The sequence below is a fragment of the Oryctolagus cuniculus genome, chromosome 6 (assembly GCF_964237555.1).
Source record: "Oryctolagus cuniculus chromosome 6, mOryCun1.1, whole genome shotgun sequence".
Taxonomy (NCBI): Eukaryota; Metazoa; Chordata; class Mammalia; order Lagomorpha; family Leporidae; genus Oryctolagus; species Oryctolagus cuniculus.
In genome coordinates, this window is record NC_091437.1 from 36,405,996 (window position 1) to 36,423,485 (window position 17,490).

The 17,490-nt window shown below is 44.8% G+C and overlaps 1 protein-coding gene across 8 annotated transcripts in view; it reads right to left on the minus strand.

Annotated features, from left to right (window-relative positions):
* Positions 1-17,490, minus strand: part of SH3TC2 (SH3 domain and tetratricopeptide repeats 2) — a 100,800-nt gene that overhangs the window by 28,637 nt on the left and 54,673 nt on the right. For 2 of the 8 annotated variants that reach the window (XM_051843483.2, XM_008255236.4), the window contains exons 13-17: positions 15,980-16,130; positions 13,523-13,645; positions 12,214-12,364; positions 10,253-10,464; positions 7,669-8,541 (exon numbers count right to left, since the gene is read on the minus strand). The exons of 1 other annotated variant lie outside the window; for it this stretch is intronic. In XM_051843483.2, the coding sequence (XP_051699443.1) occupies positions 8,350-8,541; positions 10,253-10,464; positions 12,214-12,364; positions 13,523-13,645; positions 15,980-16,130 (829 nt within the window). In that variant the 3' untranslated portion in view covers positions 7,669-8,349. Of the gene's footprint in view, positions 1-7,668; positions 8,542-10,252; positions 10,479-12,213; positions 12,365-13,522; positions 13,860-15,979; positions 16,131-17,490 lie in introns of those variants that run through there. 5 more of the 8 variants (XR_011389809.1, XM_002710298.5, XM_051843486.2 and 2 more) reach the window with 5 other exon arrangements.

Here is a 17,490-nt window from a genome sequence, read left to right on the forward strand (position 1 = left end):
ACTTGATGTCCTGCCTAAAAGGTAAGACCACCAAGGTAAAGACCCTGGAAAGACCACCCTGAAAACATAGCCACTTGGGGCATCCTGGTACCCAAAAGCCCAAGAGTCTGTCTAATTCTACTTCCTGATGACACCTTCCTGGCACTGAGGCCCAGGCCCAGTCACCTGCACATGGTATCACAATCAAAAGTTCAAGCAGAGGGATGGCTGAGGTGGAAAGAGCTAAAGTAACTTGCTCCAGGCCCTAAGTGTGGCCGGCTGCAGACCCAAGCACCCATGAATGTGAGACCAGTGTCCCCAGCACAGCTCTGAGGTCAGCTGCACATCTCAATGTCAAGACTTCCATCCAAACAGAAGCAAAATGGGATGGAAATGCAAAGTGGCAGATAAAATCCAGTATGGAAAAGAGTTTAAAGCTTAGCTTTAAAATAAACAAACTGATGGGCGAGGTCACAGTAGGCATTTTTGGAACATAAACTAGTCTATTAACTCCCTTTAAAAATAGCCTCATTTGTTTTGAGTCCTGAATTAAGCTACTTTATTTCTTGCAAAAAGGCTGGTCCTTAAATATAGATTTGCTTCAGCCATTTCTTTGTCTATGAGATAAAGAAGGTAAACAGATCTTTATCAGATTATCTTGTATTTATACTCTGAGCCGGGCACTGTGTGTGCGTGGTACTTTTACATGTATAATTCTGACAGCGCTGGTCTCAGATAAATTAATTTGCTGAAGCTCACACATCTAGTTGGAAAGATTCTAACCTACGTATGTCCAACTCCAAAATAATTTCCTCGAACGTCTACCTCCATTGCAAGCAACTGTCAAAGAGAAAAGAAGCCCAAACTGTTCAAGGTCCTAGAGACTCAGAAACCGTCACAGACCTGAAACATGACAACTAAACACATGTGGTGCCCTAGATTTCATCCTGGATCAGCAAAATGACATCGGCGAGGAAAACGTTGAAATCACAATAAAGGCTGGAGGGTGTCGGTGCAATCAGCAGGTCCTAGGCGGTCTCCCACGTTCCTGTCTGCTGCCGTAAACTCATGCTACTTCCAGAATCATCTTTCCAAAACAAACATCTGACCGTGTCGCTGTTTCCTACTTAGAACCTTTCTGCGGCTCCCTCTCACCCTCAAGGTGAAGTCTGAACCTCTTCAGAGTCTGTCTCCATTTCTCCTGTCCCAGTCTCTTCTCTTTCCTCCACTCCCTACTTCTTCAGCTCTGTTCCAGTTCCACCTAACTTAGGAACTTTGCTTGATACATGCCCTGTCAACACCAACCTGCTGACCTGCAGTTAGAACTAAGTAGATCTCTTTCAGCCTAGGGATAGCCCACCAAACCAGAATCTCAAGTCAGAGAGCAAGCAAGTTTGAGTCCCAGCTGCTCTTTTTCCCATTCAGCTCCCTGTTTACGTGTCTGGGAAAGCAGTGCAAGATGGCCCAAGTACTTATGTCCCTGGCCCCCTTGCGGGATACTGGATGTAATTCCAGGATCCTGGTTTCAGTCTGGCCCAGCCCTTGCCTTTTTATGGGCATTTGGAGGGTGAATCAGAAGCTGCAAGAATTCTCTCTTTTTCCCTCTCTGTTTCTGTCAGTCTGGCTGTCAAATAAATAAATAAATTTTAAATAAAACAACTCAGATTAGATAGCACTTCCTTCAGAAAGCTCCCTTTCTTCCATGCCTAGGTAAACTGTGCCCTTGAGCACCCATAACTCTCTGTAATTAATTCCCATCACAGCACTTCTGATTCTGAATGATGTTGCATGATGTATTAGTCAGCCCTTTCCTTTCACCCAGTGTGTCCCACATCCCTGAGGTGGGACCTGTGTGCTCAGACACGGCACTGGACATCACTGACATTCATTGCAAGGAGGTTAGTCCACTTTCCTGCTTCTTACTTTTTTGTGTTGCTCAAGGATAAAGTTTTTGGTGCCAGCATGTCTTCTACAGTCCTTGCCACTTGGTAATCCCTCTGTTTTCAAACAATGCCAGAGTGGCCTATGCTGGGCACTTGCAGTAAGCAACAGAACCTAGTTTGAAGTTAGTGCATTTTTTGTTATTATTTACAGAATTCTATTTATAGAAAGCAGTACAAGTTTTCCTTCTATATAAACCAGTCATCCTTTATAAAATAAACATATATGGGTAAAGGAAGTAAATCAATTAAGAAGAAGTTTGGTGAATTGCTTTTCAGGTGGTGCATCTGGTGGGTGACAAATGCATGACATCACACACAGGCACACATCAACAGGTGTGTAGCACTGTGAAGGTAACCCTGAGTGACAGTAAGTCTGTAGTTCAGGAAACTAAGTCCTTGCTTCAGGAGAACACTGCTCTCTCTGCCACCACCTACCTACGTGGCTGGGAGAAAATTACTTTTCAGTTTCTCAGCTTACTCATCTTCACAAACAATGGAACAAAATTATGCTACAAAAATATATGATTTCATCTCCCAGGTATCATCTTCAACCCTCAGGCAAAGCAGGAAAATAACATTTCAGAAAAGTAGATCAGGAGCATAGTGGGTTAAGCTGCCACCTGCAGTCCCGGCATCCCATATGGGTGCTGGTTCTAGTCCCGGCTGCTCCACTTCTGATCCAGCTCTCTGCTATGGCCTGGGATAGCAGTAGAAGATGGCTCAAGTCCTTGGGTCCCTGCATGTGTGTGGGAGGGCCAAAGGAAGCTCCTGGCTCCTGGCTTTGGGTCAGCGCAGCTGTGGCCATTGCAGCCAATTGGAGAGTGAAACAGCAGATGGAAGACTTCTCTCTCTCTCTCTCTCTCTCCTCTTTCTCTACCTCTACCCCTACCCCTACTCCTACCCCTACCTCTACCTCTCCTTCTCTCTCTGTATAACTCTGACTTTCAAATAAAAAAATGAATCTTAAAAAAAAAAGTAGATCAAAGATCTGAGGATGAGTGACTTGTCCAAGGTCATACTGCAACTTAATGTTAAAATCCAGGCTTCCCAAGACACTCTGGCAAAAGATCTCTGTGAGTGAGATCCCAGTGGAAAGAACAGGTCATCAAAGAAGGAGGTACCTTTCTCTGAAGGGAGGAGAGAACCTCCACTTTGACTATGACCTTGTCTAAACAAGATAAGAGTCGGAGAACTCAGAGGGCTTCCATAGCCTTGGAAACTCATGACTGGAGCATAGGGAGATTACTGATGCCATAGACAGGAGTGTCAATTGGTAAAGTCAACAACAGGAGTCACTGTGCACTTACTCCTCATGTAGGATCTCTATCCTTAATGTGCTGTACATTGAGATTTAATGCTATAACGAGTACTCAAACAATATATTTCACTTTGTGTTTCTATGGGGGTGCAAACTGTTGAAATCCTTACTTAATGCATACTAAACTGATCCTCTGTAAAAAAAAAAAAAAAAGAAATCATCAATTCCCAACTTGACTCTCACTGGGATTAAACATGACAATAGGTCTGCTCTGATTTCATCATCATTTAAAAAAAAATCATCTATTATTTTTCACTTTATGTTTCTGTGTGGGAGCAAACTGTTGAAATCCATACTTAATGTATACTAAGCTGATCTTCTGTATATTAAGATAATCGAAAATGAATCTTGATGTGAACGGAAGGGGAGAGGGAGTGGGAAAGGGGAGGGTTGTGGGTGGGAAGGATGGTATGGGGGGGAAGCCATTGTAATCCATAAGTCGTACTTTGGAAATTTATATTCATTAAATAAAAGTTTAAAAAAAATAAAAAAAAAATAAATCCAGGCTTCCCTTCCTTGGTGATCTGCTCTCCTCTACCAGTTCTGATACCCTCTACCCCTGCTTACCTGTTCCCAAAGAAACATCTATAAAACAAGTTATATTTGCAAGGCACAGCAAACACACACACACACACATACATACATTAAAATCTTAAAATCATCTTAAAATCATGGAGAGGTAAGTAAGAAAAGGACAGAAGCAGTATTAGATTTCAGAGTGTTGCCACTTTGGTAAAAGGAAAAAGCCATCTGAAAGCTGAGAAAACACCTTACGGGGTTTTCCACCATGTTGCAATTCCCTCCTGTTCTTTATTTAGATTAGCTATAAGGAGCCAGGCAGCCTAAGCAAGCTTTTGAAGGGAGGGATTAGGATAAAAGGGTAACTAAATCATCTTTGACTTACATACAATAAAACCTGCTTAATCAGAGACCAGATTCAATCACCACCTCATGCTCAGTGGGATCAGGGAAAAAAAAATAGCCATCAACCATTTCCAAGGGGAATTGTCAGTCATCATTTTTAAAAGTGAAATTTTCAAACTCTTTTAGGGATTTTTGTAGTAAGAAATGTACATATAGGATACAGTTGTACAACACAATGATCTTATCATCTTTAAAAACATCCTTGTTTTTGAAAGCATGCTGAACATTTTTACAACTGAGCTCTTTAGAAACAAATAGACCAGACTTACAGGTAAGTTAAAGTGCACAGAATCGGAAAATTTTAATCGAAACTCACCATGAAATGTAAAAGGAATACATGTCATGCCCTTTGCTTACGTGTGTGTACACATGTGTGTGAGTACATGGATGTGTTTGCAAGGACAAACGCATGTGTACAGTTGTGGGCAATTGAGAGATGTGGTCAGACAGAGGTTCACATGTGAAGACATGGAGACTTTAAATGATTGCCAAGCTCAATGTGAGCTAAGGGAGATGTGGCTGCTGGGGAGAAGAAAACCCATAACAGAAAGTTTACAGACAACCTTGGATTACTCTGCATACAGTAACATCCCCCTGCATGGTTCACCCACCGGCCAATATCAAAAGCCTAGGTGCAGTTATGGAAACCACACTTTCAGAGGAACAGAAACAAGTCCGGCTGGGAGAGGGGAGGGAATCTGTAACTTGAGTCAGCTGAGGAATGGCTCATAGCATGGGCTCCAGGGCTAAACAAGCCTTCTTCAAATATAAGATGTGTAACTCTTCTGGAACGCACGTGCCCTTTACTGTCTCCCAGGAATGTTGTTGAAAGGACTCTACAGGGAGATTAGACTTGAACAGCCTAAATCACGATATCCCTCCCTGCTTGGGGATGTTGTGGCTTGCAGTATGAGCAAAACAGCTCCTATTTTACATGGCAGTGGATTAAATCATTTCATTTCCTTCCTGGGGAAGAATATTCTGTAGAGCAGAGAGTGTTTGGACAGCCAATCAAGCCCCTAAGAGAAAATACATGTGATGTGTTAACAGATTTGCCCACTAGAACTCACCACTCCCATCCCATCCCATCCCACCACTCAACCCACAACCTTTCAGTCTAAGAAGCTAAAAATTAAGGGCGGATGGTCTGGCATCAGGGAGAGAGACTGATGGCCAGATGTCATTTATTCACACACATCAGAGCAAGGGAGGACCATCAGAAATGCATGTTTCTGGGTTCTATACCTCGCTTACTGAGTCCGAATTATCATGGGTCGGAACCAGAAAGTTCGTGTTCAGCAGGCTCCCCGGGTGACTCTTACACATGCTACCTGCAAAGCCCTGTCCTACAGCAGTGCTCCTCACACTTCATGGTTTGGTGAACATTCAGACCACCAAGAGAGCCTGCTCTCTTGAAATTCTGATCCAGAGGTCTCAGGAGGGGTCCAGAACTTGTATTTCAAACAATCTTATAGGTGACACTGTTGCTGCTGGACTGTACTTGGAGTTCAACATCTTAGGGAATTCCTGGTTCTGTTATCAAAAAACCCAAGTCTTATGGTAGAAAACTTTAAGATTATTTTATTTGAAAGGCAAAGTTACAAAGAGAGAGAGAGAAAGAGACAGAGAGAGACAGAGAAATTTTCCATTTACTAGTTCACTGCCTACTACTAGTTCAATGGCTGCAACAGCTGAGATGGGCTGATTCGAAGCCAGGACCCTGGAGTTTCATCCAGGTCTCTCATGTGTGTGCAAGGGCCCAAGGACTTGGGCCATATTCCACTGCTTTTCCAGGTGCATTAGCAGGGAACTGGATCAGAACTGGATCAACTGGGACTTGAACCGGAACCCATATGGGATGCCAGTGACAGTGCCAGCCCTGAATAGAAAACTTTGAAATGATGCCCCATTGATTCCCCACCTCCTGATCTTCAAACGTTGGGTAATCCCTGCCTTGTGTGGGAGCTGGACTTAGTGACTCACTTCTACTACACAGAATGAGCAAAATGAAGAGGATGCTACTTTTTTTTTTTTTTTTTTTTTTTTTTGACAAGCAGAGTGGACAGTGAGAGAGAGAGAGACAGAGAGAAAGGTCTTCCTTTTCTGTTGGTTCACCCCCTAATGGCTGCTGTGGCCGGCGAGCTGCGGCTGGCACACCGCGCTGATCCGAAGCCAGGTAACAGGTGCTTCTCCTGGTCTCCCATGCGGGTGCAGGGCCCAAGGTCTTGGGCCATCCTCCACTGCACTCCTGGGCCACAGCAGAGAGCTGGACTGAAAGAAGAGAAACCGGGACTAGAATCCGACGCCCATATGAGATGCTGGCATCGCAGTTGGAGGATTAGTCTATTGAGCCATGGCGCCAGCCATGGATGCTACTTCTGTGACTAGTTATAAAAAGACAGTGACTTCGGGGCCGGCGCCATGGCTCACTTGGCTAACCCTCCGCCTGTGGTGCCAGCATCTCATATGGGTGCCGTGTTCTCGTCCCAGTTGCTCCTCTTCCAGTCAGCTCTTTGCTGTGGCCCGGGAGGACAGTGGAGGATGACCCAAGTGCTGGGGCCCCTGTACCCGCATGGGAGACCAGGAAGAAGCTCCTGGCTCCTGGCTTCAGATTGGCACAGCACTGGCTGTTGCGGCCATTTGGGGAGTGAACCAATTGAAGGAAGACCTTTCTCTCTCTCTCTCTCTCTCTCTCTCTCTCTCTCACTGTCTATAACTCTGTCAAAAAAAAAAAAAAAAAAAAGACAGTGACTTCCTCTTTTCTTGCTTGCTGGCTCTGACACAGCAAGCTGCCATGTTGTGAGGAGCCCCATGAAAGCCCATGCTGCAACCAACTGTGCACAGCCCCTTGCCAATGAGTGACCTTGGAAGCCTTCTCTAGTAGAACTTGACAGGATGGCATCCCTGACGACACTGATTGCAGCCTGGTGAGCTATCCTCAGCCAGAGGACCTGCAAAATTTCTCTGGGGTTCCAGCCTTGCAAAACTGCAGGATAATGCATTATTTTGGGCTGCTCAGAGTGCTGAGAAATACTCAGTATCAAACAGAGGTACCGGGGCCAGTGCCATGGCACAGTAGTTTAATCCTCCACCTGTGTTGCTGGCATCCCATATGGGTGCCAGTTCTAGTCCCGGCTGCTCCTCTTCCAATCCAGCTCTCTGCTGTGGCCAGGGAAGGCAGTGGAAGATGGCCCTAGTGATTGGGCCCCAGCACCCATGTGGGAGACTGGGAAGAAGCACCTGGCTCCTGGCTTCTGATAGGCACAGCTCCGGCCATTGCGGCCATTTGGAGAGTGAACCAACAGAAGGAAGACCTTTCTCTCTGTCTCCCCTCTAACTGTCTGTAACTCTACCTCTCAAATAAATAAATAAAATCTTCAAAAAAAAAACAAACAGAGGTATTTTGCAAAGTAGAGACCTTGAGATCAGCAAGACATTTTAGCGTTTACCATCCTTCAAGTCTCCCATCTCACCTGGCCCTCTGAATAAAGAAGACAAAATGCATTTGTGTGCACATTGGTGATATTTAATGATATACAGTATTTACAAGCCATTGGTGTAATTCTTTCCTTAACACTGCGTTTTCAAGCCTTGGTCTTTAGGAAGCTTCCCTGGCATTTCTGGGAGGTTGTGTAGGGGTACAGGCTCCAGGCAGGATGGAAATGGGAGCCTGAGTCATACTCGCACACCCTGCGCACCACCCAGCCACTCCAAGGCTGTATCTTTGGAACTGAGAGCATGGTGGATTGTCTCCTACCAGTACCTGTGGGCATGCAGAGTGGCACCTCCTTCTGCTCCGAGCAAAGAAGAGAAAGAAGCCACGGGCTCCTCAGCTGGCCAAAGGAAGACTCTTTCCCTGAGAAACTGGGTGATGACAGGAACTCCACTCCGCCTGCCTTTTCACCAGTGCACGGCCTGATTTTCTCACCGAGGAAAGGTTTCTCTTTTTCTCCAGAATTACAAAAGTGCATTCCAAATGCTGTTTGTGTAGAAGGGCTACGGTCAACTAGAAGAGGTTCCCAATGCTGAGCCCAGAGCCAGGACGTCTCCTTGCTGCTCCATCAACTGCTCCTGGTGTGGCTGGGAATGGGCCCCTTTCCTTTTGGGCATTGCTCTTCTTGTTGCGAAGCGGTGCTGAACTCAGACCCTCCCACATAGCATTTGAGAGCCCAGGCACGGCTCCCCTCATAGGGCCAGGCCGCCCCCGCTCAGCCACCGCGCCCTCTCTGCAGAACATCCGGATTGGCTGCTGTGCCACAAGGCGCTCCGGCAGATGCTGTCCAGCCTGCTCCTAATGGTGTCCTGCAGCTCCTCATCACCGAGCAGGACCGCTGCTGCCAGGGCCAGCAGAAAGTACTCAGTGGCATCGTGGGCATCCTAACCTCATGGTATGGGGGCAAAGAAGAGACAGCAGGAATGAATACTTCCAGGACCAGCTGTGCTAGAATCTCAAGTTCTTGTCTGCCACATCTCATCCCCATCTGCCAGTTCCAAGGGGAACTCCACTTCCTCCCTTCCAGGGTTCCCCTGACGTTGCTATCCACTGTACTCCTCCTTCCCAGGCATAGAAGTGGCTCCTTCCCCAGGCTCAGCCAACCATGATACATTATTGCTCTGGGCATGCTACTTCAGAGGCAGGTAGATGACCCAAACCTCACCCATCCATCACTCCCCACAATTTTCCAGTGTGAAGGAAAATGGTCCTTCGTCCTGTTTGATGTGGGCTTGAGCTTGCCAGGAACTTGAGTGGAAGGAGGCCACATAGCAAAAAGTGACAGAGACCACATAGAATTAAGGGATACAGAGGGGAAATCCATGACAGCATTTGAGGATTGGGATCCAGAACCACCTGAAGCTAAATATATACTTCAACTTTCCAGCTACCTGTGCCAATAAATCGTCTTTTTTGTTTAAGGTTGTTGGAGCTGTGTTCTTCCCTTGGCATTCTCTAGGGTCCTTGTTTGATGCCCTCAGATCACATACAGTTTGTCTATGAACCACATCCTGGGAGCTGCGGGGCAACAGCAACCCGGCTCAGGAATCCTTCACTGCCCCTGTCCCTCTCTGCATGGCACAGATGAGGAACAATTGCTTCAGAAGGGGAGGTCTGATCCCTGTAAGTCTGAGGTTAAATCAGACCCGAAACAAAGTCGGGCAAATGAGAAAAGGATGGCAGGGCTGCCCTTAGGGTTCCCTGGGGACCCAACACAGGCACAACTCAGAAACCACTGGATGAAGAGGTGAGGGTTGTGCGGTAGAGACCAGGGACCTCGGATAAAGGGAGGCCAAATCTGGGGTCACAATTTGAGGATCAGAGTTGTCAGAGAGAACTACAGATCAAAAACCCAGCTCTAGAAGTAACTGTAAAAATAGAAAGTTCTAGATATACCTCCAGCATAATAAGCTGGAGAATCAGGGCTTTCACTTTGTTAGGACCCAGGCGTGCTCATATTTGGGGGCCCTGCACCTCATTACCACATATACTATAAAATATGCACCTATAGGTCTTATTTATAAAATTCATATACAAACTGTATAAGAAATTTTGACATACAACATTTTGTGAATATATGACTAAGCATTCATTTTGCTTTTAATTTGGGAATTTTTACATCATATTTATGCAAAATCTGGTTTTATACAACTTTATATGAAATGTTATAGTAGATCTATGTCATTGTGTGGACATATGATGAAATATTCATTTTGATTTTAAATATGGAGCTCTAGTTCCTTTGTGTGCAGGAGTCACATATTTTCATAGACTCAGGGAGCTTTCAGGTACTAGGCAGTGTGCTCAGAGTCCCTGATAGATAAAGCACCACAGAAATCCTAGCAGGATGAAGACAAAGAGGACCTAACAGCTGTATCCTCAGAAGAAACAAGAGTACTTGTGAGGTCTCTGTGAGGTTAAGTGAAAATGGCCATCCCATCCCTGTGGAGCCACTCCCCACAGGGAGTCAAGATACCCCATTGTGGCCCACTGGTTCTCTCAGCTCCACCCCAAAGTCTCCTGACCATCTCTGTGGGGTCAGGAAATTACAGTTGGATGGCTGTGCTCACGTTACCTGGGAAGTTCGGCTCCTACCTTCAGCTGGGAGAAGGTGAGTCGGCCCAGACGATAATACACTTTGGCATAGTACAGGGCCTCCTTGGGGCTCTGCAGCCAGGGTGGGCAGAGGGACAGTGTCTTCAGGTAGCAGTCCTCAGCCATCTCGTACATGTGCAGGGAGTAGTACACTGTAGCCAGGCGGTGAAAGGCCACCAGCTCCTGCTTCTTATCTCCTAGGAATTGGAAGACTGCAAGAGATATCCTACAGCCAACATTCTGCATCATCCACTCACTCATTCATTCTATAAAACTTTTGAATTGTCCATTAGATGTCAAGGTTTGTGCCTGGGGTAGAGAGAACACTACCGAAGAGGTGCCCACCTCATGAAGTTCATCATCTCATAGCTCACAGATACTCCTTATACAATCCCACAAGCAAATGTAATAGTGCACCTACAACAAGTGACTGTGAAGTGGCTAAGTAGAACATGCATGCTGGCCGTGCAGGATGATCCTACTGCAGCTCTCACTGTAACTCAGGATTCTAGGAAAGAATGCTTTCTCAATCCCTCTTATGGGACAGGGGACCAGACTAGTTTGATGAGTAGCTAAGTTCCTTACAACGAATACCTCTGTATAATGGTCATCTCTACATGCAAGTCTCTCTCTTCAGAGAGCCTCCTCGGGCTGCCACCAAGCAGCAGGCCCTCTCTAGCTCCTTTACCCATTTTGGTCTCAGAGGAACTATAGAGATCTGTTCACTTTTAAACCAGACTTTAAAACAGTGGTTTCTAGCAAGTCTATGACTTGCTATTTTGGTATTTGGGAGGCTTATTGTTTTGGTAACTAATCACCTTAATACAAAGTGATGTTTCACAGGGAACAAAGGTTTATAATTGTGTCTTTGGATACTTGCAAGGCTGTTGTTTGATGCCATCTAAAAATATCACTTTCGAGCTTCAAAGAGCCAAAAGCCAAATTTTGGCAAAAAAAAAAAAAAAAAAAAAAAGAAAAGAAAAGAAAGAAAAAAAAAAGAAAGAGAGAAAGAAAGAAAAGAAGAAGAAAAAAAGTCCAAGAAGAGAAAATTCCCTGTTTTGGAAAAATACAGGCACAGGGAAGACATGCATAAAGGTTCCTAGAGCTTTCTTTCAGCTCCTGCCCAGGGAAGGCTAAAGAGTTCTCAGAGGAAACTGGAGGCGGGGTTGGGAGAGACCAAAGTCTAGAGCCTTTCCTGAGATTAGTAGATACTATCGCCCAGATGATGCTTAAGGTGGGCGAGAACGAGTGAGGCGAGTGAAACAAACAATCAGACACAATAAAGTCCAGTACCATCCACACTGATGCCCTTGAAAATACCCAGAAGTCCCTTCTGCAATCAAAGACGACTCCATTTGCCCCCATATCTGATTAATGCTTTGCTAACCACACCTGCTTTTCTTCAAGCACCAACATTCAAGACAAGTGTTGTGTTTTATTGTTCTGCCCTCTCCGTGTTAACAGCTTACATTGTTTCCCACCAGCTGTGGCTGTAAATGCAAGCTCTTCCAGCTATGTTGTCAGTTAGGTTAACGGGAATCTAACTTTCATTTGAGTTTCATTTCCATGGGAAAATGTGCATTTGACTAACCAATCAATTAAAACTCAGCACTTAGTCTAAGATATCACTTACCTGTACTCAGGGAATAATACCGATTATAATATTAATTAACATGGCAAGGCAACACCTACCAAGGACTGATATACCTAGCCTTGTGCTGTGATCTTTATATGAATAATCACTGATCTTCATGGGATGCACACTGTTTTTAATACTGATTTGCTGATAACAAACTTGAGGTTTCTAGAAGTTAACCAGTTTCTTAACGAAGGGTCGGTCCTTGACTGTTAGACCTGGGATTTGAACCCACGCAGTCCGACTCCGGAGCTGAGGCTGTTACTGCTTTGTGAAGTAGTGCTGACCCAGTTTATATGTCTGCCCCACAGCCAGAACCACCTACCTGTGACTGTGCTCAGTCTGGCAGCCAGTGTAGCATACTCCAGAGCCTTCTCATAGCCTGCGAGGCTGATCTGCAGCTCTGTCAGCTTATTGAAAATCCGGAGCTCAGTCCTCAGGGCCTTCATCCGCCTTGCTAATGGGACAGCACCCGTCTGAGGAGGAGGCGTCAGGAGGCTCAGTACATGGTCTACACCAAACTCTTGGAGCCTATATTCTACTGGTAGGGGCTGGGTGGGCTAAATGAAGGGGACAGGCATTCCTTTCCTCAAATTGCTCATGGTCCTTGCTCTTGGTGCTCTGCTCAGATACTAAAAGTGTAACAACCAGATGTCATCAGGCTTCCTAAAACTGGAGAAACTCAGAGCAGGCAAGGCACAGGAAATTATTCCCCTCTCCCTTAAGCACCCCCAGTACTAATCTACACATATGAGTTTGTACCTGACACCTGAAAGTGCTCAATACATGCTCACTTCTGTTATTTTATTGTGGAGAATTTGAGACAGTCACATCACCTTCTGAGCCTTGGTTCTCTTCTACAAAGTGCATATGAGAATAAAGACCTCAACAGTCAAGGGTCTGTTTCTTGTGTCATTGCCCCTAGCTCAGTGATTGGCATATGGTGAGTACTTGATAATGCTGACAACCAAACAAAAAAACTAAAAAAATAAAATAAAATAAAATGAATTGATACTTGAATAAAGGAAATTTTAGGGTCAAACAAGATGAGGTTTCTAAAACTCAAGTTGGTGATGGACAACAATTCATGTCTATTCTAACTGGACATTGATTTCATTCATATTATCTTTTAAATCAACTCTTATTTTCTTGCCTCATCCTTTGCAATATCTGTGAAATCATGGGTGTGATAAGCTGGTATTATAAATTTTTAATTTTTAAATGTATGCTAACATTTGTGCAATAAGAACATAGTAAAATGAAAATGAAAATGTTTATCTATGTACCCTTTAAATCACCTCTCACCATGTTCTTAGCCATGCACAGTGACAAGTGGGTGACACTGGTGAACGTGAGTGTATGCTGAAAACTTTAAAGTGCTATGCACTCAACAGCTCCAGTTGTTATGGTGTATTGTCCCAGGGCCAATGATTATATCAACCACGAGAATGACTGAGTTTCTCAGACCCTTCTCTGAGAGTCTGCTAGATGGAAAAAAAGGGCAACTGTATGGGCAGTGGATAAGGAAGGGAGGGAAAAAATATCAGCAAGAGAGGGAAAGAGAGCCCAGGCTGAGTCCAGTGTGTCCTTGCCCACCAGGGCCCAAGTTGGCACCCACAGAGCCTGTGACTTACTCGGTAATACTCCACTGCACGGTGCCTGTGGCGGGTCCCATTGAAAAACACATCACCTGCTTCTTCGTAGAGTTTGAGGGCCAGGGAGGGCTCCTCTGACTTCAGGGCTGACTGGATGGCTGCCTGGGTAGGACAGAGATGGCCAAAGGCAGAGAGAAGAGTTTCTATGCCCCCACAGGACTGGCAGGAATGAGCTCCATGCCACGCAGTTTGAGCCTTGGCTGCAGGTCCCCAAATCCTGAATTGTCCTATATACTCACAGGGCCAGTGAGAAAGCTCCACAGTCCTCTTGTCTGGCATTTCCCCACTGTGGTATGAGAGATCACTTTTGGTGGTACTAGTGGTGATATAGAGCAGTATATCATAAGCCAAACAGAAAAGCTTCTGCTTTAATAGTTAAGTATTAAATATGTTTTAGAAAAAAACATCAGTAAAATCAAAGGTGATTTTGGATAGTATGATTTAGGATAAGGTGCAGTATAAAAAGCTATGTTGAAGTTTGGTCAAACCAAAATATGTAAATAATAATATTGAAGATACATGGATATAGCTAAACCATGAACTTATTGTCTACATGACCAAAACTGTATCTGCTCCAACACCAACACTTTCCAGAGAGAGACAGTGAGGCTCAGGGAAAACAAGAAATAAAAACATAACACAAAATCTCCTCAGTGACTAACAGATGCTACTGTCTCCCAGGCTAACATCACACCCCCGGCCCTACAATCATTTTATCTCTAGAAGCCTATGTCACATTGCACCTAAACCAAATGTGATGAAGAAGGTGAACTGTGAAGAATGTATGGCTGCATTTTTGCAGCACATTTGTAGCAACTCAGGAGACTTAGAGAAAACTTGATTTTGCTAGGAGTGACCCATGGAACATCAAGTTAGGTGGCAGCCTCGGACTGGTAGGACCTGGGACCAGCTCCAGCCAGTGAACATCTAAGTGCTGGGAAGGACACTGTACTGAACTGTACTGATTGGTACTGCTGGTTTGGCTACACAGAGAGAGGCAGGGCAGCGCAGTGAGTACCAGAGTCAGCAGCTTTGCCATCAATGCAAGCCACAGCCTTAACAGCTCCCCCTGGGCTTCAGCATAAAAGGGAGACTGAAATGTGTGCTAAAAAAGGGGGGGGGGGGCGTTTCTTCTGTTGGAAACCCCCATCCATGCCACTCTGGCTGGAGGTCTTTGACTCTAATAAATCTTGCTTTTTAAATCTTAAAAAAAAAAAAAAAAGTGTGCTGAGAATGGCTTCCAGCTCTAAAATCCCATCCAGAATGGTGCAGCATTTGAGTAAAGGCTCCAAGTCAGATAGTCTGTGTGCAGTTCTCAGCTCCACCACCTACTGGCTGTATCACCTTGGCCAATGACTTAGCTTCTTTGAGCCTCGTCTTTAAAATGCGATTTATAATGGAAACTCCTACCACCGTTGTAATGAAGATTAAACCGCATCATGTAAGTGAAACATTTAGCAAAGTTTCCTGCCCATGGGAAGCTGTAAACAATATGATGCAGTCAGTATTAAATCTCCATAGAAAGGAATTTAGCACATGTTCATAATAGTATAAGGGAGAGTACAATGAGACAAAACAAAAACGGGAAGGAAGAAAACATGATGGGCACATTTTTGAGTTAATAAAACCTTACCTACCATCATATTATTTAATGTTATTATGTGTATATAACAATAATAGCACTATGTCATTTATTGAGTATTTACTAAGTCCTGAGCACTCAGCAAGTGCTTACTGTGCATTTACTATAACACACATACACACACAAGGGTACTTAAAGAAGTTGGGAATTAACAGATGAGTAAGTTTTGGTGCAAAAATATTTTTATACCCATTCAGAGCTTTTTCATAGTGCCCATTTCTCATGAACTTTTCGAACACTCTCCTTCTGCACTGAGATACATATGGAAAGAAATAAGGTCCAACCACAAAGACACTGAGGCACAAAGAGCTCATGAACAGTCACGCCCTTGACACTGGATGGCCTGTGATCTCATTGTGGACTTCTCTGTCTCCAAACCAAGGCCATTAATCACTACACTATATCACATGTCAGACATTAAAAGTATGCAAACTGACAAAAAGCTGTAAGAGAATTCACATACCAACCTTGCCTCAAATTGCAGTAAAACCCTGAAGTCAAGGCAAGTGTTGACTTTGGCAGATGGGGACACTTAACATTGACAGGTGACATCCTCCCAGGACTCACATGTGTATGGGGGACTCATGGCCTATGCCATTTGTCACCTGCACTGAGCCTACTAGACTACTCTAGTCTCCTTCATATGACCCAGGAGCAGCCCCAGGCTGACCCTTTGCTATGCACTTAGCATGGACATCACCCCTCTCTGGTTCCATTTGATCAGTCTGGAAAGTACAGCTGCCTCCCTAAAGGACCCAAGTGAGCAGTTCCCCTAGAGGTCATAGGAGGCCTACCTGCAGGTACAGCTCCACCAGCTCGTCTTCCTGCATGAGGTAGTGGAGCCGCCCAGCCCCAAGCCAGGCCTCAGCAGCCTTGTCTCTCTCCCTCAGGTCGATGAAGATGCGCAGGCTCTCCTTGATGCACGTGAGAGACCTCCTGAGGGATCTGGGGGATGCACATAGCCTGTGAGATATGAGTTCTCAAAGGGGCCTGACATGTCACTCAGCACACAAGGAACATGAGGGTCTGGAGGAAAACTTTCTCCTAGATCACACAGAGGACTCAAGGCCTCACTGGAATCCTGGCTGTGCCCAACTGGCAGTGTGACCCCAATAGAAAGTAAAGAGACTCCCCCATGCCTTGGTTTCTCCATCTGCAAAATGAGAATATAATTGTACTTGCTGAAGAGGATGACTGTGAGGATTAAAGGACTGTACTCTCATACAGTAAGCACTTAATAAATGTTGACTATTAGTTCTCATTATTATTACTGACCCATGGTTCATCCATCTTTCAAATGTACAATAACATTGCTTTCACAAGCACCTAACATTTAGTGGATACCAAATGTACATTGGCTGAATTAATGTACAAATTAGTGATCAGAGTGGTAAATTTAAATCATCAAAAAGATTCTGATGCTTTATTAATAAGAGAAATTAAAGTAGGGTGAAATTAAAAGGTTGGTGTGCTAATGATTACTCTTTAATAATTATCTGGTATCCTTTATTAATTTGGGAAATTGTCTTATATAGAAAACTCTTCCTCCATAACAGGATTAATGAAAAAATGAGTGCCGTATAGATGCAGAGTTCTGGAATGGGAAGGAACACTGGCCAGCAATTAGTCACTTGGAAACTTTGTAAACAGGCATACACAGACACTCCTCCCCAGCATGTGGAAATACTGTGCTTATCTGGGCCCTGGACCTTCTGGGAGTGTGACTCAGGCACAGTGCAGTATTCTGTCAAAGTTCCCCAAGAGACTCTCTTATGCAGCTTGGTCTGAGATTCGCTGATCTAGTCCAACCTCCTGATTTTATAGAGCAATCAGGCCCAGACATGGGAAGTAACTTACACAAGGTGGCTCATTAGGAGGAGATCCAAGGCCAGAATTCCTTTCTCCTGAGTCCCAGTCCAGGACTCATCCCATGCCACTGACATTTCCCAAAGCATGATTCATGGTTCACATGGCAGCAGCATTACCTGGAAAGCTTAGCACAGACTCCCAGAGCTACCTCAGACTGAATCAGAGTCATCACAGTTGCAATACAGACATCTGAATTCCTCAGGCACATCCAGTCTATTCTCATGCACACCAAAGTATGAGAATCACTGACCAAACCACATAAGTTCTAGAACCACTGGTCAACACCAACCATCTCTGCAGACACTTGGGTAGGAGGTTCTCACTGGACTTGGTCACTACCTTATTAAGGACAACTCATCACCAGACCTCCTTGTGTTTATTTTACTTTCACCTACTTGAAAGGCAGAGCGAGAGTGAGAGCGAGAGAGAGAATCGT